Source organism: Leucopleurus acutus (assembly GCF_964270905.1).
Source record: "Leucopleurus acutus genome assembly, chromosome: 16".
Taxonomy (NCBI): domain Eukaryota; kingdom Metazoa; phylum Chordata; class Mammalia; order Artiodactyla; family Delphinidae; genus Leucopleurus; species Leucopleurus acutus.
The window spans coordinates 57,988,409-58,016,340 of NC_139158.1; the positions used below are offsets into that span (position 1 = coordinate 57,988,409).

General features: G+C 43.6%; 1 protein-coding gene across 2 annotated transcripts in view; it reads left to right on the forward strand.

Moving 5' to 3' along the window:
* The window catches only part of DNAAF9 (dynein axonemal assembly factor 9), a gene marked incomplete at its 5' end in the record, with an annotated part of 146,909 nt that overhangs the window by 88,995 nt on the left and 29,982 nt on the right, over positions 1 to 27,932 (forward strand). Inside the window, 10 exons of one of the 2 annotated variants that reach the window (XM_082858006.1) lie at positions 135 to 222; positions 4,015 to 4,086; positions 10,727 to 10,830; positions 15,018 to 15,164; positions 16,233 to 16,321; positions 16,742 to 16,843; positions 17,102 to 17,219; positions 19,111 to 19,199; positions 21,097 to 21,255; positions 26,538 to 26,663. In XM_082858006.1, the coding sequence (XP_082714132.1) occupies positions 135 to 222; positions 4,015 to 4,086; positions 10,727 to 10,830; positions 15,018 to 15,164; positions 16,233 to 16,321; positions 16,742 to 16,843; positions 17,102 to 17,219; positions 19,111 to 19,199; positions 21,097 to 21,255; positions 26,538 to 26,663 (1,094 nt within the window). The remainder of the gene's footprint in view (positions 1 to 134; positions 223 to 4,014; positions 4,087 to 10,726; positions 10,831 to 15,017; positions 15,165 to 16,232; positions 16,322 to 16,741; positions 16,844 to 17,101; positions 17,220 to 19,110; positions 19,200 to 21,096; positions 21,256 to 26,537; positions 26,664 to 27,932) is intronic. The other variant, XM_082858007.1, reaches the window with a different exon arrangement.

A 27,932-nucleotide genomic window follows, 5' to 3' on the forward strand; every position in this document is an offset into this window, starting at 1 on the left:
AAGGCCATGAAAGAAGCTGGGTAAATCTGAGGCTGACTTAGCAGCCTCTGTAGATGGACTAACTTGGGCAGGACTTTTGATTCTCTGAATGTTTATGCTGTAAATCAACTGCTCTTTGTGTTTGTTTTTTAAAGGGAGATGAGTGTTTCCTGGGCACTTTTCTAACTAGAGGAGAAGGGGCGTATCTTTATTCTAGTAATCAACAGTCTTGGCCTGAGGAAGGTGAGCGGCTCTGACATTTCTGTTTTTGACTCTGTCTGGGTACCTCTTTCACAGGTTTCAACATGAGTGTTGTAATTAATAATACATCTGATATCTGAAAAAACTTGTTGGTGTAGAAGTGTTTTCTTACTTACTTACTTTCTTTCTTACTTACAAAAGCTTTCTCTTTTGATCTGTCCATTTTCCAGATGAGGAAACTTGTGCTAGAAAGGACTGGTGCCAGAACTGCACCTGGTCCTCTTGCTGCTGCCTGAGGATTGCTCTTAGAATGGGCTAGAGCAGCAACATGTCCAGAAATAGGTTCTGTTGGGCCAAAACAAAACCTGGGTTAGTTTTTTACTGCTGTGTAGCAAATTACCACAAATTCGGTAGCTTAAAACAACATGCATTTATTTTCTCACAGTTCTGTGGTCAGAAGTCCAGGAAGGCTTTGCTGGATTCATGTTTAGGGTTTCGTAAGACTGAAGTCAGGGCATTAACCAGGCTTATATCTGGAGGCTCTGGGAAAGAACCTGCTCCCAAGCTCATCCAGGTTGTTTGCAGAGTGCATTTCCTTCAGACTGTAGGACTGAGGGGCCTCTTTCATTGCTGGCTATCAACTGGGACCACTCTTAACTCTTCCTCCCAGGAGTCCTTGCCCTGTGACCCCCTCCATCTCAGCAACAAAGAACCTTAATTGTGTTGAATCTCTTTCACACTTTGAATCTCTCTGAACTCCTCCTCTACCAGGCAGAGTAAAGTCTGCTTATAAAGGGCTCATGTGATTAGAGGAGGCCCAATCAGATAATCTCCCTTTTGCCATATAATGTTACATGAATACAGGAGTAACCTAAGAGGATGAAGATCATGGGGGCTGTTTTAAATTTCTGCCTATCACAGTGTGCCCTCTGGGCCCCACGATTCTCACATGCAAGATATAATCACCCCCACCCACAAGCCTCATTCCATTATGGTAACAATTCAGTCTTAAATCTCACCAACTGAAAAATCCATAATCTCATCATCAAGATTATTTAAATCAGCTGTACGTGAGGCTCTGGAGCTAATTCATAAAGTACAGGTCCGGAACACAATTCCTTTCCATCTGTAGCCCTGTGAAATTAGAGGCAAGTTATCTGCCCCTGCCCTCACAACATACAAGGTAGGACTGGCATAGGATAACAGTTATAGACATTCATATTAAAAAGGGGGGAAAATGAAAGGTAAAAAGGAGTCCCAACCCCAAGGCAGCTTTGAAATTCAGCTAGACAAACTCCAGTTCCTAGATTAGGTTTCAAGGCCTAGGAATAGTCCTCCATGGCCCTTAGTTCTGCCCCCTGGGCTCTTGGTTCTACCCTCTAAACTCTTAGTTTTGCCCTCTAGGCTCATGACTCTGCCCTCTGGTCTGTGGCTATACCTCTGTCGTCCTTCCTTTTCATGAAGGTGGCACTTTGTAGCTGACTAGTTTTATCAGCCTGCTTCTTGCCGCTAGAATTTTGGGGGTCCAACAGTCTCCTTTCATTTTTCTATTCTCTCTATCCCTTTCAGTCCAAGCTGGCAGTGTTTCTGCTGATGTAGAATTCTCAAGAACTGTGTTGGTCTTACATGGATTTCCTGGGGATTCATTCCATGCTCCTTTTTGGTTTCCTCAAAATAACATTTTCTTATGAGTCCTATTCTTTCCCTGTTAGATAAGCCTTTTTTGTGGAAGAGGAGTTATGACTTACTCCACAAATTCCTCATCCTTTACTAAGCAAATTCCCTCTCTAGATAATTTGTTCTTCTTGAAAATATTCTCTCCAGTGACAGGTTGCTCTCCATGTTCTCAGATCACTGGTTAAACTTGGCTCCTCCGTTGTCATAGAAGATAAAGCACAAGGAGTCCTGGTTTTCGATCCACAAAATGCCAGGTAGCATTTTTTATCATGCTGTGCCCCCTGCATTTCTGCCTCTCCAGATCCTGGTGCAAAAAACCAGGAAGTTAGGAACATTTGCCAAAGACAGGAGAGTGTGTGACAGTACCCCCAGCCTTGAGGCAAAGTTGCATAATGTTTTAAAATCAGCTTGTAGACACAACACAGAGGTGGTTGTGCTGTGTCATAGTTGAGCCAGTTAAAATATTTAGCAAGGATATTTGCCAAAATTAGTTTGCACCTTCTTAGCAAAAGTCCTTGTTAGAAAAATAATCTTACACTGTATTGAGTTATCCAGCAAGATTCAGTGTATCCTGAGGTCTCTACACACGAATAAAGCCAGGAATTTCTGGGGCCTTGTTAGTCACACACTTGAGAGCTTAGATTTCACACTTTCTTAGTTCCTGAGGAAAATGTAGTTTGAATTTAGGAGATGGTTTTCTGAGGCAGGAAATTTCAGTAGAGCAGAGAATTTAAATAGGAGTATCCTCTGGCTGTGTATTTAGCATTTCACCACTTCAGGGCTCAGGTCAATTTTATAGGGTTTGAAGTTTATACCACTTCAGGGCTCTCTTAAGGAAAAATAGTACATACAGAAGGGTTAAGTCTCTTCTCTGGGCCTTGAAAAGGGGCTTGAGCAGGTGAGGGGTCCTGAAGCTTAAATGTCATTTGGATCTAGGTAAATATGCCTGGAGTTGAGACTGAGATTTATCTGTTCCCATCCTCTGAAGGCATTTAAAGAGCTCATCAGCATGCATTATCTTGATTGATCTTCGTATCTTGAGCCCCATAGAAGGTGAAAAATGGGTCTGAGGTTATAGTACAAGTTAGTGGTGACATCTCGGGGGGTGGTCCAGGTCTTTTGATTTTTGGTCTAGGGATGGCCCAGTGAACTACTTATGGACAAAAAGAATAGTACCTGCTTTACCTTGAAATGTTTCCAGCTCTGGTATCTTTTCCCTTTCCCAGTTAGTGACTTCTGCTATCAAAAGACTTTTTGTTATGCAGCCTCCTTTTCATTCATTTCCTTTATGCGCCCTTCTCTTCCCTACCCTGCTGACCTTGATCAGGCAAGCTGCCCAGTACCTAATCCTCAGGAGCCTGCTTTAGAGTTTTACCACATATGCCTATATCTCTAAACAATGTCTTATTTTTGAATTTAATACAAATTAGGATCATACTCTATCGTGTTCTTCTGGGACTTGCTTTTTTCACTCAGTGTTCTGGTCCTAAGATTCATCCAGATTGTTGTGTGTAGCCGTAAGGCTCATTCATTTTCATGGTTCCATAGGATTGCTTTGTATGAAAATATGCTGTTTATCCTTTTGACTCTTGATGGACATTTGGGTTGTTTATAGTTTTTTGCTATTGCAGACAGTGCTCTCATGAGCATTCCTGTACTTGTCTCTTGGTGCACCTGGCACCAGGACAGTGCCTTACAACACATCTTTCTTGTGGTATGTAAAGACATAATTGCCATCTATGGTCTCAATCCTCTGATTTTCCTGTTACATTTCTGGCTGATTGTACCAGCCAGCATTGAGATCTCTGGTACGTTGGTCTTCCCTGAATGTTTGCCACTTGTTGTTGTTGTTTAATATTTATTTTGTTGTTGTTGTTGTTGTTGTACCAGGTCTTAATTGCGGCAGGCGGGCTCCTTATTTGCGGTTCTCGGGCTCCTTAGTTGAGGCTCACCGGCTCCTTAGTTGTAGCATATGAACTCTTAGTTGTGACATGCATGTGGGATCTAGTTCCCTGACCAGGGATCGAACCTGGGCCCCCTGCATTGGGAGCGCAGAGTCTTATCCACCACGTCACCAGAGAAGTCCCATGTTTGCCATTTGGATTGCTTTGGTTTTTGATATCCCTACGTATGGAATTTTCTGTGCTTTGCCCCCAGATAAAGTCAACCACTCCAGCAGGCCAGCCTCTCTCCTTCATAAGACTTCTGCACCACAGAGCTGGAGGGGAGGTAATGTGAATAGCCCCAAGCTAAAATACCATAGATTTCCACTGTTCTTACCAAGCTTCAGTAGAATTCCTTAAATGCTTCTCAGTTTTGTTGTTCCAGAGTCCTTAAATAGTTGTTTTTGACAGTCCAGTTTTATGGCTGCTTCCTGGGGAGAGAATTTTCCAGACTCCTCACAGCCATTTCAGAAGTCCCAACCCTGAGGCTTTTGAAAGATATTTTCACTTGGTAAAGAATTGTAGGTTGACCATTTCTTTCTGTGCTTTAAAGATGTTGCTCCACTCCACTGTCTTCTTACTAACATTATTTCTGAGCAGAAATCTACTGTCATTCTTATCTTTGTTCCTTTCTATATAAGGTGTCTTTTATTACCAGCTGCTTTTAAGATTTTCTTTCTTTTTATCACAGATTTTAAGCAGTCTGATCTTTATGTGACTGGTGTGGTTTTCTTCATGTTGCTTATGCTTGGGATTCATTTAGTTTCTTGCATTGATGGATTTAGAGTTTTCCTCAAATTTGGAAATTTTTTGGCCATTATTTCTTCAGTTTTTCCCCTCTCCTTCAAGGATTCCAATTACATACATTTGGCTGCCTAAAGTTGTCCCACAGCTCCCTGATGCTCTGTACAATTATTTTTAGTCTTTTTTCTCTTTATGTTTTATTTTGCATAGTTTCTACATATTCTGATTTACTAATCTTTTGTTCTGCATTGTTGTTATGAGTTTGTTAAATTAACATTTGTTGAACGGAACACAGGCTGCTGGATGGTGAGCCAGGTTCAACAAAAGACCACAAAAGAAATTGAAATGGCATGCCTTGAGGGGCTACACGGAGGTGTGGGGGGCAGGGGGCGGTGGTCAAGGCAAGGTGCAGGCTGGACCTGGGTACCTGCCTTTATTAGGGTCTATGGGTTGGAGTGCTTTGGGATTCCTTAGCCTTTTGGCTAAGGCCAAACTGGTCAATTCAAACCAAAAAGAGTGGAATTTTGGTAAGCTCCATGGAGGTCTTATATAAGGGGCATACAAGGGGAAGGCACTAAGGAGGCAGGGGAGACTGTTGATGACAAGGGCTTCTGGGAAAGTCATATCAGGAACTTATATTTGCTTGTGACTCTGCAGGCTATTGTCTAGGGCATGCGCTTGCATGAGGGGGCTAGTGTCAGTTTAAGGCCTGTGCAGGCCGCTTGGCCAAACAAGATGGATGCTGAGGTAGCAGTACCACGGAGTAGCTAAGCTCTCAACAGTTGTCATGTCATTAGTCTTATCCAGTGTTTTTTTCTTCTCAGAAGTTGTATTTTTCATCTCTAGAAGTTCAATTTAGACATTTTTTACATCTTTCATGTCTCAGGTTAACATGGTTCAGTCTTTCCTCTAGCCGCGAACATAGGGAATACAGTGATAATAACTGGTCTATTTCTCTTCTACTCTTATCATCTGGGCCTGTCTTTTAAGCTTTGTTAGGCAAGAAGCAGAGCAGCATTTAGTTTAGGACTAATTTTACCCCGGTAGTGAGGCAAAATCATTCTGAGAACATGACCTGCCATCCCTATGAAGTATGAGATTTTCCACTGTGGCTGGTGCGAATGGGCAGAATATCTGGTGCAAAGTATGAATTGATGTTCATTGTTTTACATGGGAATATCCATTTTTTCCAGCACCATTTGTTGAAAAGACTCTCCTTTCTACTTTGAATTGTCTTTGCACCTTTGTTGAATATCATTTGACCATATATCTACTATTTCCTACAAGCCTCAGTGAATGGTTGGCCCTCGGGCAGCACCTTCATTATCCCTGTAGCAATTTACAGATTCCAGAGTATTTTTTACATCAGGCAGAGATTTTTTAGCAATGAGGAGCAGAGATGCTGGTACCATTGACACATAAAGTCTGAGAACTCTGGTGACCAAACTGAGTTTCACCTTCCTGTGATGGGAAGGCCCAGGCAGTGGCCATCTGCTTCATTCTGCACCCTCTCATGTGTTCCCTTGTGCTGATATGAAACTGTTGAGGGACACTTTAAAAGAGAAATTTCTCTGCAGCACTGAGCATGAATGAATTATATAGCATATACCTACAACATACATATTACCCACAGTTGCGTGTTACCTACAGCGTGGATGACTCTCAGGAACGGGATGCTGAAAGAAGTAAGCAAGTCACAAAAGAACACATGTATTAAGATTCCATTTGTATGAAAGTAAAAGAGACAAGACTAAATCATATATAGTTTATAGATACATTGAAGTATGGTAAAGCTACATAAAATTTGGGATGTTGGTTCCCTCTGGGTAGAAGAGAGAGGGCCTTTGAGGAAGGACATTGAGGAGGCTTCAAAGGCACTAGGAATACTTGATTTCTTAAGCTGAGTGGTGCATATACAGGCATCAGGGTTTGTTGTTGTTTAGGTTTTTCTCTTCTTTTTTTTTTTTTTTTTTTTTCCAGTATGCGGGCCTCTCACTGTTGTGGCCTCTCCCGTTGCGGAGCACAGGCTCCGGACGCGCAGGCACAGCGGCCATGGCTCACGGGCCTAGCCGCTCTGCGGCATGTGGGATCTTCCCGGACCAGGGCACAAAGCCGCGTCCCCTGCATTGGCAGACAGACTCTCAACCACTGCGCCACCAGGGAAGCCCAGGTTTTTTTCTTTAAATCGTATGTGTATACTTCACATACTGTCACACACACAGAAGGAAAATTATCCAGCCATTGCATCATAATATTTTCCCAGCAGTGATAATGTTCCCTGTTTACACAGGCTGGACCATTGGAGGATTTTTATTTTATTTATTTATTTTTTAATTAATTAATTATTTTTGGCTGTGTTGGGTCTTTGCTGCATGAGGGTTTTCTCTAGTTGTGGCGAGTGGCGGCTAGTCTTCGTTGTGGTGCACATGCTTCTCATTGCGGTGGCTTCTCTTGTTGTGGAGCATGGGCTCTAGGCACGCGGGCTCAGTAGCTGTGGCTCAAGGGCTCTAAAGTGCAGGCTCAGTAGTTGTGGCGCACGGGCTTAGTTGCTCCGCAGCATGTGGGATCTTCCTGGACCAGAGCTCGAACCCACGTCCCCTACATTGGCAGGCGAATTCTTAACCACTGCACCACCAGGGAAGTCCAGGGGTTTTTATTTGTACAGCCAGTTGTCTGAAGGAGGAAAAGCCAAATTCTTCATTAACATTTGGTGTCTTATTTTGCCCTGAGGGCTCGTTCCTGTTAGATGTCCGGGGATGTAGAGGTCAGTCAAAGACAGCCCTGCTGTAGTCCCCTGCTACTTCTTGGGTACTGAGGGGGAACGTCCTCTTACCTTGGGTTTTCAGACTCACAGAATGGAGAAGGAATAAAAGAGCCCATTAAGCAAGGCACCAGGGATTGGTTAAGGAGCCAGGGAGATCTCATCAGGAATTGGCTCCCCCAGTCACTGAGAAGCCCTTGCAAAGGCATGTCCTATCAGATAACAGTTTGACAGTCACAAGTCCAGAACAGATACTGGAAGTGTTACTACTTCAAGTGGATTAGGATCTAAGAGACTGGGGCACTGGCATTGGACCACCCAGTGAGAGACTTCAGTTATCTCATGTGTGCCCTGAGAATAATAACAGAGTTACTATTCCCAGAGCAAAGGGTGGTTGCAACACAGAACAGTCTGCACCAGTACTAAAATCAGCTCTTGCCCTGGGCCAGGCCCCATAGTGAGTACTTTTCCAGCACTGCCTTGTGAATTTCTCTCTGCCTCTTTTCCATTTTGTTTTGAGGCTTTAGAATCTAGGGGGAGAAGAAGTGCTGGAGATGACCATCCTGATCCACTTCTTTTCCCATCTTCCCAGTGACTACTTGGAATGTACCAACTCTCAGATATGTGCTGTTTTCTGGAAGCTTTGGAGTGATTCTGAGGTTTGTCCAGGAGGCCTTTGAGTGGTACTTGTTCCTGAGAAGCTTCATGTTAGAGGTATACAGGTGGACGGTGAGCCCAGGACATGGAAGGGTCCAGATACTAAGCAGTAGGTAGGGGAGCAGTTTCTACCTGATTACACCTGTTGACCCCTCTTTCCTCTTTAACAGTAGGTAGAGTGATCTTGTGGCTGCAGTTTAAGAAGTTATGGTGTTAGGAGCGTGTTAAGGGCTTTGGTTGGGCCCTGGAGGAGTTGATGGAAGGAGATGGCAGTGGTGGGACTGCCAGGCAGCACTGAGGGCTTGTTGAGGTTGAGCAAGCAGAGAAGGTGCCTCATCAGATTAGCCACAAATGGGCTGTGGGTAGAGCAGAAGTAAAGGAAAAAAGAGAATTGAAGTGGCTAGCATGGCACAGTGCCCTGGCATCAGACAAACCTGTGTTCTGTACTTGGCTCCACTATCAAGCAGTTCTATGACTTTTGGGAAGATCTCTCTAAGCTTGAATTTCCCATCAGTCCTCTAAAAATAATACTAACTCTTACAGTTGTTGCAAAGATGGAAAACTGTAATGTATATGACATGGTTGGTGCTTAGTAAATACTAAATAAAATCTGTTCCCATCCCTTTCCCTGACAAAACAGAGATCAAAAGTTTGTCTTGGGGCTTCCCTGGTGGCGCAGTTGTTGAGAGCCCCGCCTGCCGATGCAGGGGACGCGGGTTCGTGCCCCGGTCCGGGAGGATCCCACATGCCGCGGAGCGGCTGGGCCTGTGAGCCATGGCCGCTGAGCCTGTGCGTCCGGAGCCTGTACTCCGCAACGGGAGAGGCCGCAACAGTGAGAGGCCCGCGTACCGCTAAAAAAAAAAAAAAGTTTGTCTTGTCCCTGGGGATTGGCCCTGAATGTGGATGAGAGGAAAGTCAGAAATTTCTGAGCAATAAGGGAAAATGGGGGAACTGAAGGCTTCAAAGGCTCAGTGACATCACGGGATGAGGTTTGGGGAGTGAGATAGTTAAAAGTATGATGGCATTTTGTAGTCAGAGAGTAGGTTCTGGAGCTGAAGATTTCAGAAGTTAAGACATTCTGGGTGCTGCTTTACTGGTATGGAACTGGCATTGAGGAGCAGCGAGGCCAGAGCATGGCATGGCCCACCCCCTGATCTCTCAGAGGGAATGGAAGTGTCGGCTTTGGAAGAGAAGACTGTGAACACATTCAGAAGCTGTTTGAAGTGTTGTAGCATAATTAGGAGGGCAGTAGATGTGAGCAGTGAAGGAAAGGAGGGGCATGAGTCTCTGAGGGAATGAAAATATTGTGCCATTTTGGGAGGGAATGGTCTGGGAACAGCAGTGATGAACCTTGGCATGGGTGCAGGATGAGGCTGGGGCATGAGGAGCCTCCACTCAAGAGGGCCATAGGGCAAGACTGTGTGTAGGTGAGGCTAGGTTTTACTTGTTAGAGGGTAGGAGACTTACAGGACTTGAACCTCACTGAGTGCCTTGAACTGGGCTGGCTGGTAAGGTTGGCATTAGTTCCCGCTGACTGGTTGTCTTGTTCTTTTGTTGAGATTCAGGCTTCAAACCGTCCTCTAGTACCTAAAAACTGCCTCCACCTCCCCCACTTCTCCCCACCCCCCATTAACATGCACACACACAAGCACACATACTCTCTAGGCCCCTCTCTGCCTCCTGAAACCCCACCTTTTCAGGAAACCTTCAAAACTTGGCCTTTGCTCTTCTTGTCATTACAACTTACACAGCTTTGGGGCTGCCTTTTTAGAACTACAGCTCAAGGAATCAGTCCCTCTTCTTGGTCTCATGTCCTCTGCCTTAGCAGTAAGATACTGGCGGTTTTCCCCAAGCCTGTGCCTTGAGCTCTAAGAAATACTCTATCTCTTCTCTGTTTGTGAAAACATGGAAAGAAAGGCTATTACAGGAATAGGAAGGATCCAGCTTGGACCGTTCCAGAGAGCAGCTTCACCTAGGTGTCTTATGGGTGCCCTGGGTGCTTCATTTGGGTCTCCAAAGCAAGCCCAGGCCCAGCCTTAACCCTTGTCACCTTAGTGTCCATCATTTCTATGATCTACTCCCTAGGGCCCATACTGAGCTGCTGTGTAACCTTGGCCACCCAGGAAACAAGCAGCTCTCCTTAAACCTGAATCCTTATTCTAAGGAACCCACACTCAGTGTCCATGTCCCATCCATCTTGCTTTTGGGAACTACAGAACAGCAGCCTCCAGTGTCTGTAGAATTCACTTATTGCCTAACTCACATGTTCCTTTCCTGGCAAGGGGCTCTTAAGCACCCTTCACCATTCTTTCAACAACTGATGCCTTAGTGCCCTTTCTTGGGCCTTATGTGAGAGATGTGGTCATTTCAGAGCTGAGCCAGCTTCTGCCAAAATAGTAGAAAGGAACATCTATAAACTCAGTAATGGAGCAGATATACCCAAAGTCTTTTTTAGTGTATTTCCCTGGAAGACACCCATAAGTGAATGTGAATTTTGCCTCTCTCCATCAGCTGATAACTTACTCACTTGTTGCTTTTTCTAATTCTTATGCAAAGACTGTATCTGATGCCTCATTTCTCTCTGAGGCCCTAGGAGGGTACATTGGCTTTCTCAGAGCACAGTTCTCAGCATAAAGATTGTTTAACTTAAGCACTTCAGATGGTCTCTAGTTACCACTCTGTCTTGGCCTGGAACCTGCAGGAAGAACGCTGTGATACTGGCCCCCAGAATCCAGCCCTCTTACCAGATCTCTTTTCCTTCCAGGGAAAGTACATTTCTTCTCTGGTGGACTTCTGTTTTCTGACCGTCATCACGGAAATATCATCATTTCCAAGGATCACATGAATTCCGTTTTGTTTTATGATGGGGTAGGTGTTTTACAGTCCATGGTTTTGATGTTCAGAAAGATACTCACACTTCTGAGGGAAAATCAAATAACTCCCTGTCTTCCCTCTACCACCACAGGGCAGGATGTTAGGAACCAGCACTGCCCTTGAGGCAGGCAGGCAGGAAAGTCATGGAGAGGCTCTTGTGAGCCATAGGGGTAGCTATGAGTTTCTCCTAGCCTGTACCCTTTGGCCAGGGCACAGCTCATCACAGTGTGACACCAGAGCAGAGGGCAGGCTCTCCACCCTGTGTGGTCTCAGCCTCAAAACCAGCTTGTTTCGGAGCCGGGACAGAGACCGGGTAAAGTGGTTTGGTCAGATAGCTCTGAAAATGAATTATGTGAGCAAGTCAGAAAGAGTTATGTCTTTCTTCCACATAGAACCTGGTTCCTTAAAGGCTGTTCAAAAATGCAGACAGACCAACCAGACAGGTTAGATGGCTATATCAGGTGAAAGCTTTGATATTTGATATTAATTAGGTTAAAGAGTCTTCCAACATCAGGAAGGAAAGGGTGAAACTTAAGGGCTGGAATGATAAGTTACCTAATTTTGGGGTGGGTGGGGATGGATTTTTAACTCATATCAAAAATGAAAATAAACTTCTGAGAAAATTAAATATTTTAAAATTTCATAAGTAGAAAGAAGGGTATAGTTACAAATTATTTTTCTTATGAGAACTTTTTTAAATTTAATTTTTATTTTATATTGGGGTGTAGTTGATTTACAGTGTATTAGTTTCAGGTGTACAGCAAAGCGATTCAGTTATACATTTACATATATCCATTCTTTTTCAGATTCTGATGAGAACTTTTAAGATCTACTGTCTTAGACATATATATTATTAAATGATCATCACAATAAGTCCAGTTAAGGAGAATATAAAAATGAATATTTATTAAATCTTTAGGGACAGGAAGACTTTCTAATCTAAGCTTAGAAATGATACAAGAAATTCTAAAGAAACAGTTTATCAGATTTGACCACTTAAGGATTTTTTAACTTTTTGCTGATAATTTATTGAAATATACTCTAAGTGCAATTAACTGGCTACAGGGACTTATTGTACAACACAGGGAATATAGCCAATATTTTATAATAACTATAAATGGAATATAACCCTTAAAAATTGTGAATCACTATGTTGTACACCTGAAATTTATATAATATTGTACATCAGCTATACCTAAAAAAAGCATGTAAAATATCTCATAATATTTTTATATTGATTACATTTAAAATATTTTGGATATGTTCGATTGAATAAAATATATTATAAATACATACATACATACAGTTTAACTGTATCTGTTTAAAGTTTTGACAGATGTATATATTCATGAAACCACCAGCACAGTCAAGATACAGATTTTTGTCACCCCCCCAAAAGTTTTCTAATACCTTTTTGCAGATCATCTTTTCCCCCAGCTTCTGGCTTTAGGCAACCACTTACTAGCTTTCTGTCACTGTAGATTAGTTTGCATTTTCTAAAATGTTATATAAATGGACATGATACATTCTGTACCCTTTTGAGCCTGGCATTTTTCACTCAACATGATTTTTAGGTCATCCATGTTGTTGTGTGTATCAATAGTTTTTCCTTTTTATTGCTTTATTGATGAGTAGTATTCCACTGTATGGATGTAGCATAAAATTTATCACACTAATAATTTAAAACTCTAAAAAGTATTCAAAAGGGGAATTAAAAGACAAAAACACAAACCAGGAAAACTGTTTTTGGTGATTAAAAAAAAAATGAGTTGCTGTTTCTTTTCTATGAAGAGCTCTAACTTTATCAACATGAAAACACTGAGTGCCAGGTCATGGATGTTCAGAGGACGTGAGGTTAGTTAACAGATACGTGGAAGCACATCAGATGCATGCTACCACTAATGTAAATTACCACTAATGTAAATTAGTAAATTAGTAAAGAGTAGATAAAAGGTACAGTGAAGTAAACAAAAGGTGAAGTGGAATTTATAATATGAATGTCCAGTCATAGTGGTGGGTTAAGAGGGGAGTCAGATGCAGCCTTTGAAAACGTTTACAGATAGTTTACAACAACATGGTAGATGTGAATGGTAGATTAAGTTTTAAAAGCAAGATATGAAACTGTAAAAGTGAATATGATTTCCCAATACATAAAAAAGGGACGTCAATGAATGAATAGGAAGAATAGACTAGAAGGAAAAGTACTAAAATGTTACCTGTAGTTGGAGTTGGGTGATGGGACCTTGGATTAATTTTTTTAACCTTTATTCTCTATTCTTTTTCTTTTTTTTTTTTTTTTAACATCTTTATTGGAGTATAATTGCTTTACAATGGTATGTTAGTTTCAGCTTCACAACAAAATGAATCAGTTATATATATACATATATTCCCATATCTCTTCCCGCTTGCATCTCCCTCCCTCCCACCCTCCCTATCCCACCCCTCCAGGCGGTCACAAAGCACCGAGCTGATCTCCCTGTGCTATGCGGCTGCTTCCCACTAGCTATTTTTATATTTTTCTCAAATTTTTATTTAATGAACATACGACTTTCATAATGAAATCTTAAATTATTAAAAAAAAAAAAAAGGGACTTCCCTGGCCGTCCAATGGTTAAGACCCCATGCTCCCAATGCAGCAGGCCCAGGTTTGGTCCCTGGTTGGGGAACTAAAATCCCACATAACACAACTAAGCCCATGTGCTGCAACTAGAGAAGCCCACAGCCAAAAATCAATAAATAAAAATTTTAAAGTATATATAAACTAACTTTAAAAAAAAACCTTTTCCTCTAAGATCAGGAGCAAGACGAAAATACTTGCTTTTGCCACGTCTATTCAACATAGTATTGGAAGTCCTAGCCAGAGCAATTAGGCGAGCAAAAGAAATAAAAGGCATTTAAATTGGAAAGAAAGAAGTAAAAGTAGCTCTGTTCATGGATGACATGATTTATATGTAGAAATTCCTAAAGATTACACACACACACACACAAACTGTTAGAATTAACAAACGAATCACCAACGTTGCAGAATATGAAATAAACAGATAAAAGAACAGTTGCATTTCTGTACCCAAACTGTGAATAATCCGAAACGGTTCTTAAGGAAACAATTCCAGTAAATTTAACCAAGGAGTTGAAAGACTTAAAACACCAAAATCCACAAAACATTGCTGAAAGAAATTAAAGAAGACCTAAATAAATGGTAAGACATCCCACGTTCATGGGCTGGAAAACTTAATATTAAAATAAGATGATAGTACTACCCAAAGCAATCAATAGATTCAGGGCAATTCCTGTTAAAACTCCAATGGCGTTTTTTGCAGAAATGAAAAAACCCATCCTGAAATTCATATGGAATCTCAAGGGACTCCCTTGCCAAAATAGCCAAAATGATCTTGAAAAAGAAGAAAGTTGGAGGACTCACACTTCCTAATTTCAAAACTAGCTACAGAGCTACAATAATTGTAACAGTGTGGTATTGGTGTAAGATTAGATATGTAGACCAATGGAGCAGAATAGAGAGCCCAAAAAGAAAGTCTTGCTTATATGGTCAAATGATTTTCAACAAGGGTGCCAAGATCATTCAATGAGAAGAGGACAGTCTTTTCAACAAACAGTGCTGGAAAAACTGGATATCCACATGCAAAAGAATGAAGTTAGACTCTACCTTACACTGTATACAAAAAAAAACTCAAAATGGAGTATAAGCCTAAATGTGGGAACGAAAACTATTAAATTCTTAGAAGAAAACATAGGAGTAAATCCTCGTGACCTTGGATTAGGCAGCAGTTTCTTGGATTTGACACCAAAAGCACAGACAACAAAAGAAAAAAATATATAAGTTGGACTTCATCAAATTTTAAAACTTCTCTGCATGAAAAGACTCTATTAAGAATGTGAAATGCAGCCCACAGAATGGGAGAAAATATTTGCAAATCATTTATCCGATAAGGGATTAATATCCTAGGAAGAGATGATATTTTCAGTTTAGGAGAAAAGACCCTGTACTTCCTATATCTCCTAAAACTGGGTGTGGGTAAGCACATCTATAACTGAATCCCAGTAAACCACGTAATGTGAAAATAACTGGACTGACATTCACCATATGTGTTCTGACAGTAGATGTGAGGGCTTGTATCATGCATATGGCTTTTCTCAGTGATGCTCCCTCTTTTTCTCTTTAGGATTCCACCAGTATTGTTGCTGCCCTTCTGATAGACTTCAAAAGTTCATTGCTTCCCCATCTTCCAGTTCATTTCCGTGGATCAAACAATTTTCTGATGATTGCCCTTTTCCCCAAATCCAAGATATACCAAACATTTTACTCAGAGGTAACATCAATCATTATTCAGCAAAACAATTACTACCCTTTTTCCTAGCAATTTAGTTGGTAAGGCAATGTTTCAGGGCTAACAGTGAGGTGCTGAGAGGGAGAGTTGGGAGGGCTGGTGTGAGGGTGGCTGCTTCTGATCTTTTTGGGTTCTGGAATAGACTCTTGCCATTGAAAGGTGAGAACCTAAAGGAACTGAACAAAAGGCTTTCTAACTTCTAAGAAAAATATTCTTTGTCCCTTATAAGTCATAATTAGACTCATTTTCCTTTTAGCTACTTTATTGAGTTGTTAGGCCCAACCTACTGGGTCAGAGCTCTCTACCCCACCCCAAACTCTCCCTCCCCATGGTTCATAGGCCCTGCCCTTGCAAGTGGTTCCACCTGGCAGGCTGCACACCATAGGCTTTCAGCACAGATTGCACGAGTGAGGGAGCTCACCAAGAATTATACAGCCTACTTAGAGACCAAGCAGTAGCCAGAGTCATACAAATGGCCAGTCTTATTCTGGTGGAAATGCTTGGAAAGGTGTGGTGCAACAGCTTTTGAGAGGACAGTCCCTCCCTCAGGATAGATTCGTAGAACAGGGAGGAGGTAAGAACTGGCCTTGGCTGCAGAGCGGCTTTTAGGGCCTGTCTGTGTCTCCATCTTACTGCCAGCTGGTCCTTCTACCTCCTTGTGCTTGTCCTTTCAGTCTAGGAACCTAGAGATTCTCTTCAGCTATTCCTCTGCCTCTAGGCAGGAGTTGCTTGAACTCCTTCTGTCTGGCCCTATCACCAGGGAAAACATGCCCCTGCTGCCAGAACAGTATTACCTGATACCTTCCTCTGTGCTTCCTGGCCTCTTAAGGAGCAGAATCCCTGGGAGAAGAACCCAGAAAGAAATTCTAGTTTTTAAAAATACAGAACAGAATTGCTTCAGGCCTCTATTTTTGGAACAAACTTGTTTGTTATGATGGTTTTTCTCTGTACTGACAGTCTAGATTTTCAACAGCCATCAAATCCCCATGTGGGTTCCATATCCTGTTGTTGGGTTTAAAGTGTTCTTTGCTCAAATTCTGTTTTGTTTAGGTCTTCTCCCTCTGGCAACAGCAGGCTAACTCAGGGCTGTCTTTAAAAGTGATCCAGGAAGATGGATTATCTGTGGAACAAAAGAGATTGTAAGTGGCTGCCTTCAGTGTTTATGCTTGCTTCCCTAGGCTGTGTGTGTCTGCTCTCTCTGCAGGATGACTTGTGTTATGTAACACAGGGGTCCTGGCTTCTGAAAGGGCCGACACAATCATTCCAGTGCTGCCAACTTGCAGGTAGCCAGTGCCCTTGGGGAACAAAAGTCAAGAGAGATGAAATCCACCAAGAATCAGAAACCTGTAGTATTACCAAAGGTTTTAGGCCAGGCTTCCTATGTGGGCAAACCAGTCATCTTGCATTAATGCCGAATTTTGCTTAAGTCAGTGAGATGCTTGTTTTAGAAGTATTGACTCTGTCACGGGACTTTGGCTTGAAAATATCAGAACAAGTTATGTAAAGTATGTTTGCTGTAGAGAGATGGAATTCTAATCTGTGAGCCTTTGATATTCCAGACACTCCAGTGCACAGAAGCTCTTCAGTGTCCTGAGCCATTCTGCTGGGGAGAAACGGAGTCCTCTAAAGCTACTCTCAGCCAAACTCCCAGAGCTGGATGGGTGAGCTCTGTTTTTCTGTTTCTGACTTTTGAAATGTCAGAAACCTCAGAGTTGGTGCTTTCTAAGCTCCATTTTCTTTCTTTATAGCTTCTTAAGAATAATTATAAAAAGTAGTAGTGACACACCATATACAATTTTATTCTCTAGAGATATTCACTAAGGTTTCTTTTCAGCAATTAAATAAGTTTATCATGTGAATGGGCACATTCAGGCAAGGCTGGTGATGGTAACATAATAGCATTGTCTTTCTTTTTCTAGGTTTCTCCAGCATTTTGCCGTCAGCAGCGTTAGTCGGGAACCCATGATGAGGACCCATCTCCCTGTCCTGCTGCAGCAAGCTGAAATCAACCCTACTCACACAGTAGAAAATGACAAGGTACAGCAGCTCACCAAATAAGCTGGGAATTCATGGGAAGATAATCCTGATAGCCTGCCCTTAATCTTCAGTGTCAATTAACAAAAGGAGCTCAGGCAGAGTCCCTTTTATAAGACTCTCCACCTCCCTGGATACTGATGTAATGATACACATGAAACCTGCTCTATATAATGACTGTGTACAGGCATCTACATTAACCCCAGCTGAGCCCCATAGCAATGATGAAACCCTGGCATATTGCTGTGCCTTCCCCTTGCTCCTCCAGGTCTTCCAAACTCCTGCTCAGTACTCTCATGCCATCAGCTCTTTCTGGTTGCAAGGACTTACCTGACACATTGAGCTTCGTAAGGGGAAGTGTTAGCAAGACCTTGCTAGCACCACCAGGATAAGGTGACACTTTATAAACACTGTCTTCCCAAGAGTGGATTTTAATCTGCTCCTGCTTCACACGCCTCTCCTCTTGACTCCTCCCACCATTTCTTTGGAACCATATGTCATAATATGCTCAAAGAGGGCATTTATTTCTGTGCAAATCTAGAAGACACTCAGATGCAAAAGGAAATAGAAGCATTAAGCAGTCAGAAGCCTCATTTTTCCCTTAAGCAAGAGTTTAAAAATGAAAATGTTATATTTTACATATTTTTTTATATATGTATTGATATTTCATATAACAAAGTGCTACAGGACTGGCCTTAAAGTAAGAAGGTATCTGGCTGTGAGCATGTTTGCTGGGATTTGAGAGGCTGAGGCGTAGGTGCTGAGGAATGGGAACCAAGATGGAGAAATTTGGATGGGAAGAGTATAAACAGAAAGTCAGTTACATGGAGTACTGCCCACAGGCACAGAAAGGGATACATACTAAGGGTCTGGTCAGAGGGGAGGAGGGAGAACTGTTTCCCATAAAAGAGGCATCCATAGCCATCTCTGTGCTGATGGGACTAGCTCAAGTGATGAGTGCCACCAAGTTGAACTTCACTCCAGACCTGTCCCAGTGAGTCTTGTGTATTGTGAAATAAAACATACTTAAAGAAGCCCTTGCCATGCTATGTCACTGACATCGTTATCCTTCAGCAAATGCATGGTTCCTTTCTTCCTCTGCTTGACCCCTTCTTTGTTGGTGAATTTCTTGAGTTGCTTTGGAATGTCTGCCTGCAGAGGGCCCTGTTTTCATGTGGTCGTGTGCCAAGATTAGGAAAGTGCAGCCTTGCACCTCTTCTCCCCATCAAGATTGAGAAGTGCTTCCTCCACCCAGTTTGTTTCCTTAGCTCAGGCCCTGTGGCTTGGAAGGCACAGGCCACTCCCCTCCTTCGCTGAGTTTACGACACCAATTTAGCCTGTGGCATTTTTGTCCCAAACCTCCTTTCTGCCCAGTATTTTCCATTATACTTTTTTTGTTTTTTTAGCTTATTGGGTATAGCTGCTTCACAATGTTGTGCTAGTTTCTGCTGTACAGCGAAGTGAATCAGCCATATTTATGCACATATCCCCTCACTTCTGGATTTCCCTCCCATCTAGGTCACCACAGAGCATTGAGTAGAGTTCCCTGTGCTATACAGCAGGCTCTCACTAGTTATCTGTTCCACACATAGACTGATCTAGTCACAGCCTGCTCCATGGAAATTATTATAGTAACGCTACATTGTTGTATATGGTGTTTGCTATGTGCCAGACACTGTTGCATGCATTTTGTTTACATATATTAACTTAGCTAATCATTACATCCACCCTGCAAGGTAGATTCTGTTGTGAGCCCAAGGTCACATAGCTAGTGAGTGCTGGTGCTGAGGTTCAAACCCATAGAACCTGGCTCAAGAAGTCAGTTCTTTTAACCTCTTGCACAACGCTGCCTCCCAGTTGAATCACAAACCCACATGGCTTTTCTTTCATGTAGGTAATTATCAGCATTGTAACTGGCCTCCCAGGCTGTCATGCTAGCGAGCTCTGTGCTTTTCTGGTCACTCTGCATAAGGAATACGGCAGGTTAGTATGGCTGCTGCCTTTGCTTTGGGGAAAGGGATTCTATGTCTGGGTCTGCCTTGGCACTGGGAAACCTTCTTGTATTCTAGTTTGGCTTGTATTCTAGTTTGGCAAGATAGACAGTTAACCAGATAAGGAAAATAGTATATTAGCTAGTGAAAAGTGCTATGGAGAAATTAATGCAGAGAATGCTATAGGGAGTGCTGGGCTGGGGGAGGGATTCCAGTTTTAAATTGGGTACTCAGGGAAGACCTCACTGAGAAGGTGACATTTGAGCAAAGGCCTGAGGAAATGGGGGAATGAACCCTTGGGTATCTGGGCAAGAGCCCTGTAGCAGCAGGACCAGCATGGGCAGAGGCCTGGGAATGTGCCTGGTCAGCAGGGGAATTCAGGACCAGGGTGGTTAGAACTTGAGAGCTGGTGGATGTGATCCTTCCGTGACCACAAGGGGACTGCGTGAGCTCAGGTGGAACTGGGACATGCTGGCTTAGGCAAAATTGGGGAAATCATTCATCCATCACTTCCATTTGGCTGGCAGATTGCTAAACAACCCTTGCCGACCAGGCTTTTTTTTTTTTTTTTTTTTTTTTTTTTTTTTTTTTTTTTTTGCGGTACGCGGGCCTCTCACTGTTGTGGCCTCTCCCGTTGCGGAGCACAGGCTCCGGACGCGCAGGCTCAGCGGCCATGGCTCACGGGCCTAGCCGCTCCATGGCATGTGGGATCTTCCCGGACCGGGGCACGAACCCATGTCCCCTGCATCGGCAGGTGGACTCTCAACCACTGCGCCACCAGGGAAGCCCCCCGACCAGGCTTTTAATAACTAGTTGGTCTACCTCAAAGTAAGGGATCCTGGGCTTCCCTGGTGGTGCTGTGGTTAAGAATCCGCCTGCCAATGTAGGGGACATGGGTTCGAGCCCTGGTCCAGGAAGATCCCACTTAGTTGCTGCGGAGCAACTAAGCCCATGTGCCACAACTACTGAGCCTGCTCTCTAGAGCCCGCGAGCCACAACTCCTGAAGCCTGTGCGCCTAGAGCCCGTGCTCTGCAACAAGAGAAACCACCACAGTGAGAAGCTCGCGCACCGCAACAAAGAGTAGCCCCCGCTTGCAACTAGAGAAAGCCCGCACACAGCAACAAAGACCCAACACAACCAAAAATAAATAAATTAAATAAATAAATTTATTTAAAAAAAAAAAAAAGGCAAAGCATCCTGCAGGAGGCCATATAGCAGAATTGAGAAGACTGAAATCACCTAGAAGTTTGGGAGTTTAGAGTGGGAGATTGTGGGGGGGGGCGCTGTGGGGAGCCTCCTTCATGAGTACTCAATAGCTAACGAGTTCCTCCCTCATTTCCATTGCTTTTGTTCTGTAAAGAATCTGAATTCTTCACCCTACCCATTATCCCATTATTCTTTTTTTTGACTGTGCCACGTGGCATGTGCGATCTCAGTTCCCCAACCAGGAATTGAACCTGGGCCACTGCAGTGAAAGTGCTGAATCCTAACCACTGGGCCCCTAGGGAACTCCCCCTCCCTCCATTACTTATTCTTAGCAAGAATTTTACTGAAAACTGGACTGAAGCCATTTTACTGAATGATCTTTCAGGAAGTGACTGCCTGTTCAGGAGTCTTTCTCAACTCTGAAATCTGTTGGTCATGTGCTTATCTGACCTTTTTTCCTGTGGCAAGGCATTTCCTGCCAAAAGCTCCAGTGGTAGTGATTGCAGGATACAGGGCTCCCCACCCAGCCAGTGCACTCTGCCTATTTCTGTGGTGCCAGGATTGCTTTCTCCTGTATGGGTTCACTGGACAGAGAGTCTGTGGGTGTACTGGTCACATTTGAATCCACTGGCAGAGCCTATGGGCCTGGTCCTCATGCTGAGATTACACTTGCCATTTCCAGGTGGATGGTATACCGTCAAGTCATGGACAGCTCCGAATGTTTTCACGCTGCCCACTTCCAGAGATACCTTTCCAGCGCCCTGGAGGCCCAACAGAACTGCTCTGCCCGCCAGTCAGCCTACATACGCAAGAAGACCAGACTACTGGTGGTGTTACAAGGGTGAGCGCTGGAAGCCTTTTGGGGATAGTGGGGTAGGGTGGTGACCTTGCCATTATTGTTATTTCATGTGTGGCTAACTTGGGGCACAGAACAAACACACATGCATGAGAAGTGTCTGTGTTACACAGATACGCCTTCAACAAGAACTGTTGCCATCCTGTGGCCCAGAGTGACTGGAGAAGATTGCACACAAGTTTTAAGTTTGGCCTCAACATCATAATATCCTCAGAAGGCAGAGAGTTAGGGAGGTGGTTTTCTGGGCAAGATTCTTTGATAATTCTTCTAACAGTAATGGTCCCTAAGCTTCTTCCTTTGCCACCGAGGCAAGGGAGCTTCAGTTTTTTTCAGTCCTCCCTCCTGTGGAGTTGCAGAGACAGTCCCCACACTCTAGTCTCGAGCCCCATCATCCACGGAATGGCTAGTGCAGGAGGGTTTCCTTGGACCCTCAGTGAGGAGCATGAATAATCCAGTTGGGCAAGGAGCTCCCTGTGAGGACAGTTTCGGAGTGTGTACCACTGCTTGGGGAGCCCTGGCTGCAAGGAGCTTCCCTTGACCTGTTCTAAGAGCTTCCAGGGAGGAAGCAGGCCCATCATCCCTGGGCCCAGAGGAGAACGTGTCAGATCAGGAAAACATGGGCTGTGCTCTTTGCTACTGTCATTATAGTTGGTGATAAAGAAGCTTTTGGCAGTTCTCACAAAGTGCTTTTGTGCTATGCTGTGTTTTTTTGTGCTCATAATAATTAGTATTTGCAACTGGCTAATTATTTCCAGTAGAGAATAGGCCCGGATCCAAAACCCTGTTTGGTCTCTGGGGTGTGATGGTGAGGACTGGAGGAAAGCCAGGCCGATGGTGCTGCAGGAGGCAGGTGGGAGTATGTGCCCTGCCAGGCCATCTTTCCTCTTCTTTAGATCTTGTTCTTACACCTGCTTTGGGCTTCCCTTCTGTTGACCCTTTTGTCCTACTAGTGGGCTGAGGTTGTGGAAGCCACAGAGCCAGAAGGCTAGAAACCACTTGTTTTCCATCGCTTCTAATGGTCAAAGGAATGGGTTGGCCTAGCTTCATCACCTCCTGCTGCTTCTCCAGAGTTGAGTCATTGGGGCTGTGGACCTGGAGTCAAATTTGGTAGCTTGACATTGTGCAGCTGAGGTCATTTCCATCTTCCATTACTTCAGAAAGCATTGTTGACTCCTTGTCTCTAACTGTACAAGTCTGCAAAAGTGCTAGCTGTCCTGGCTGCTCTGGACTGCAGTGACAGTGTATGGCCAGCCCACTTGTACTCTCAGACCCAGTTCTTGCCCAGTCATAGCCCCAGGACACTAGGAACCTCAGATGTATTTCCTGCTGTGGTGCTCACTATGACACTGTTATTACAGGCTGGGCCCATTCTCTTGAGGCACAGCAGGGAACACATGGCAGCCTCTTTGTAGCATGTCCATCTCCTTGGGGCTGGGCCTGAGAGCCCAGTATTGAGGTTGTTGGTGAGGGGACACCCCAGAGGCTTCTCAAGTTGAGAATTTTATTCCTTGAATGTGGCCTTTATTTTGATTTACAGGATTCTGTGCTGTAGGGCAGAGTTTTCTTTTGCCCCTAGAGTGGTCTGGTCCCATTCTACTTACTGCAGCAGGTAGGCAGTGGTACTGAGCTTTGACATCAAGTGGATTATTAGGTTGTTGTTTTAAAAATTAATGTACTTTGAAATGATAAAATTTTAGGAATGGAGGACTGATTAGTGGTTGCCAGGAGTTAGGGATGGGAGTTGGGGGCAGGAGGGAGATGGGTGTGGTTATAAAAGGGCAACATAAGCAAGCTTTGTGGTGAGGAACTGTTCAGTATCTTTATCGTGGTGGTGGAGCCTACACAGGTGACAAAATTGTATAGAACTTAATACATACACAAATAAGTAAAACTGTGGAAATCTGAGTTTTAATAATTTTAAGGAATTTGAGGGGCTGTATTTGTTTATACTCTGGAACATTGTAAAATTATTCTTTACATTATCTACATTTAAAACAGTATTGCTCAAAACAAAAATTGAATTAATGTAAAACGAGGTAAAATTGTAGGCTTAAATTGCAAATGTAAAATAGAGCCCGAAAGACAATTGTATGGAATATGTTGTTTCAGAGGAAAGAAAGTTAAAGCCCTGCTGGGTTTTTCGTTTCTGTTTTTTTGGGGGGTTTTGTGTTTTTTTTGCAGTACGTGGGCCTCTCACTGTTGTGGCCTCTCCCGTTGCGGAGCACAGCCTCCAGACGCACAGGCTCAGCAGCCATGGCTCACGGGCCCAGCCGCTCCGTGGCACGTGGGATCTTCCCGGACCGGGGCATGAACCTGTGTCCCCTGCATCGGCAGGCAGACTCTCAACCACTGCGCCACCAGGGAAGCCCTTGTTTTTGTTTTTAATAAAGAGAATACTGACAAGAAAGAGGCAATACAAAGAGTTAGTTTTTTGCCTTCATCATGCAGTTGGGGCAGTTTAGCCAGAGTGGCCAGGTACAGGCTTCATCAGTTGGATCGGTGTGCATCCTTCTGAGGTGAGGGCTGCCTCCTGCTGTCTGGAAGCCATGCCCAGGATGGTTATAAGGCAGGGGCTGGGCAGTAAGGGAGGGCATTAGCAGGCACACCATTAACAAGTAGAGTGATTGACACCAAAGACCTGCTGTCTGCTTCAGTGGCTCCTGGCTGCAGTGCCCAGATGCTTCACCTAGATACATTAGCCTCACCAAGAAGCCTGGGGCCTGTTTTTTGCTCTAACTTTTTTCCATTAAAATCAGTGAAAATTAATGTAATCCTCTGAAAACTTGGGAATTCCCCAGTCACCCTGTCTAAGGGAAATCTATTGTATTAAAATTGCCAAAATCCTCAGGACTGACTTATAAATGTTTCAGTTCTTTTTTTTTAAATTAAGATGATTATTATTTTTTATTTATGGTTGTGTTGGGTCTTCATTGCTGCACACGGGCTTTCTCTAGTTGCGGTGAGTGGGAGCTACTCTTCATTGCGGTGCGCCAGCTTCTCATTGCAGTGGCTTCACTTGCTGTGGAGCACGGGCTCTAGGTGCGCGGGCTTCAGTAGTTGTGGCTCGTGGGCTCTAGAGCGCAGGCTCAGTAGTTGTGGTGCACAGGCTTAGTTGCTCCGCGGCATGTGGGATCTTCCTGGACCAGGGATCAAACCCATGTCCCCTGCATTGGCAGGTGGATTCTTAACCACTACACCACCAGGGAAGTCCCTTTCAGTTCTTTTTAGCCCTAAGAAATGAGAGTCTCTACAGCTTGTACCAAACATGGAAAGTAAAAAGCCCCCAGACACTTTTCTTTAGAAGAAGAGGAAAAAGCTGATGCTGAGGAGCAAGGCTAGGGCACTTCACCATGAGCATTAAGGCCATTAAACACAACTACAAAGAGATTTAAGGCAGTTTGTAAGCTTCAGGCCTGCTTACCAGAGTGTTACTGCAGTGTGAGGGGCTCTCCTAGCATCTAGGACCATCCAAACACTACAGAACCAGTGGAAAGCACTCTACATGGTCATATACACACATGCCCAGGCAGTGGGAGAAGCCTTCAAGAGAAACCAGGGAGCAGAGGGCTCGCTCTTTGTAGAACCTAGCACACCATGTTCTCTACTGAAGCGCCCACTGCTGTTTGGTCAGGACTGAGGCAGACCTGGGGTTGGGGGTGCTAATGTTGTTGTGTGGAGTAAAGTCAAGTACCGTTGTACAAATGAATTGTTTGTAGGAACTCAGGAAATAGCCCAGGCAGGCTGTACCTATCCCCCCAGCCCCAGGCTAAGACCAGGTCTGTATGATCAGCAAGGCTGCCCATCAGATTTGCCTTTTCCTCCATAAGAACTGACCTTTTGTGATAGACTGGGTCAGTCAGGACAGTGTTCTTGGAGTGGCCAGGGGTCTGCCTGGAGTTCAATGTCCAGTTCATTCACCTGCCTTGCTTTAGGCACCATTGATTACAGCACCCAGCAACTACCTTACATTCTTATTGCAGAGACACACAATAAGCAAATTAGAAAATACAGTGTATGTAGCTGTAGTCAGTGCTTTGGAGAAGAATTGGGGTGAGGGTGGGGAGTATCAAGAGAGAGGATTGCTATATCCCATAGGCTGCATGAAGTCAGAGGACACCTCTCTCATAAGATGCCAATTGAGCAGAGACCCGAAGCGGGTTGAGGCAGTGAGGCTTGCAGACATCTGAGGAAAAGAGCATTACAGGAGAGGGGACAGGGAGTGCAAAGGTGAAATTATACCTGGCACGTTCAGGGAAGAGCCAGGAGGTCAAAGTAGTTAGATTCAGGTACAGGAAGAAATAGTAAGAAATTAAACTCATCCCTGCAGTGCGGGTCAGATCTTAGAGGGCTGTGTGGGCCATTGTAAGAGCTTTGGCTTTCAGGCCAAAGGGGGGATGGAAGCCACTCACTCAGTGGCTTACCTGATGGGGTTAGTATGACCCCTCTAACTTTTGTGTTGAAAACAGGTTATAGGGAGATACAAAGACAGATACAAAAAAAAACACAAAAAAACACACACACAAAAAAAAGACAAAAAAAAAAAAAGACAGATACAGATACAAAGACAGAAGCAGTTTGGACTCAGTGGTAGAGTGGGAGTATGAGCATAGTTATATTTTAAAGATTAAGAAAAAATGGAGTAAAAGAAGATGCCAAACAAACCTTTGGCCTCGCAGCTGAAAGAGTGGAATCTCCTCTGCTGAGAAGGACAAGACCTCAAGAGGAGCAGATGTGGGAGAGTTGGATCAGGAACATATTAAGTTGTAATTGAAAACATCAAATTGGCCCTGGAGGGAGTTCCAGGCAGGAGATACAAATGCAGTTGGTGTTTGACATGTGTCTACTGACTTGGAGATATGTCTCATAATCCCTCTTTCTCTTGCCTGCATGTTCTGTGAGATGAAAGGAGAGGAAAGAGCTATTAAAGAAAATATACCAATGCGGGAGATCCTAACTTGATTAGAAAACACCAAATCCCACCCTCAGAGCCCCAGGGTCACCTGCAGGCTTCTCATAAGGGGAGTGGGCAGTAGGGTTCTTTCTTCCACTCACTCTTGCGGTTAGAACTAATGGAACTCGGAAATACAGAAGCACTGTGGACTCCAGGGGCTCTAAATCATGAAGTGGGGTGACCCCAAGGAACCTAGTCGCAGTCTCCCCCTTTTGGTTTTCCTTCCACCCTTACTCAGCCACTCGGCAAGCATAACCCTCTTCCCGCACTCTAAAGCGCCAATCGGTAAACTAATTATTCCCTTTTTCCCCCCCAGCTACACAGATGTTATTGATGTTGTCCAGGCCCTGCAGATACATCCAGATTCAAATGTCAAGTCCTCCTTCACCATTGGTGCCATCACAGTGTGTGTGGAGCCCCTGAGCTGCTACATGGAGCACAGGTACATACTTAGGACCACCTCTGGCCCACAGGGTGTGTTGTGTTTAAGGGTACAGAAAGCAGTTTTCTCCCACCTCCCAGTAGGAGACACATCTTTACACGTGCTTATCTTTTGGAATGCATCAGTCTACCTTATATGTAATAAATGCCCAGTTGTCATTTGATTAGTGCTAGGTCCTCAGAGCCAGCATTTGGACTGGCAGCTTCTCACCACTTTGTGCACTGAAAAGTCACCCTTCTAGGACAGAGGGACTTGAAATAGCTTCTCCCAGAAAAAAAGAATGCCTATGGCAGGCTTTTATTTTCCTCTTTACTGCAGGGGAGGGGCTTTGTGTCCCAAGGCACTTGGAGTACCTCACAGATACTTTTTCATGTGGTTAAGCCATCTTAAAGCATCTTACCTCAGTTAATGACACTTATTCTCATTACAAACAGGTGAACTTTTTTTTCTACTTTGGAAGTAATAACAAAGAAAATTGAGTATAATTCACTCATAATCTCACTCAATGTTAACTATTATAATTTTTGTGAATTCCTTTCTGGTCTTTTATGTGCATGCTTTTTTACAGTTGTGGTATACATATAATTTTATATCCTTCTTCTGAGGTTAACGTATAGACATGTTATGTAAGTGAACATATATATGTTCCTGCAATTACAGTGGTAATTACATTTTGATTGGGTATGTAATCATTATGTGCATATATGGACATAATAGTCTTAACCAGCTCCGCATTGTTAGTCACATAGGATGTCTCCAGCTTTTCACTATCATAAATAATGCTATGAGAACATCTTTATCCATATAAATTTCTGAAATTTCAGATAATTTCCTTAGAATAGATTCCTCAAAGATATTAATTAATTGTATGATAGTTTTATTACTCTTTATTCATATTTCCAAATAGCTTTCTGAGTGGGTTTTGCAGTTTATACTGCCTCAGTGGTATCTAGAAGTACCTATTTCATCATGAGAGAAATCCTCACTGGGAAGTTTCAAACATTACAGTGTCCCTTCATAGAGCTATTTGACTTCCTCTCCCTTTAGCCTAGTAGAATGTATCCAAGGTCTTTAATCATGTGGTTTTTCTGGCTAGTCCATATTAGTATCATCTCCTGGTAACTGATTGATCTATCCTTAGATCTTCATCTGAAAAAGCTCCCTTCTCGAGTCCCAAGTTGATATCTTTAGACTTCTCGTAGAAGTTACATTAGAAGTTACTTCCCTAGTCACCTTAACTGATCCCAAGAAATGTCTTCACCATTCTCC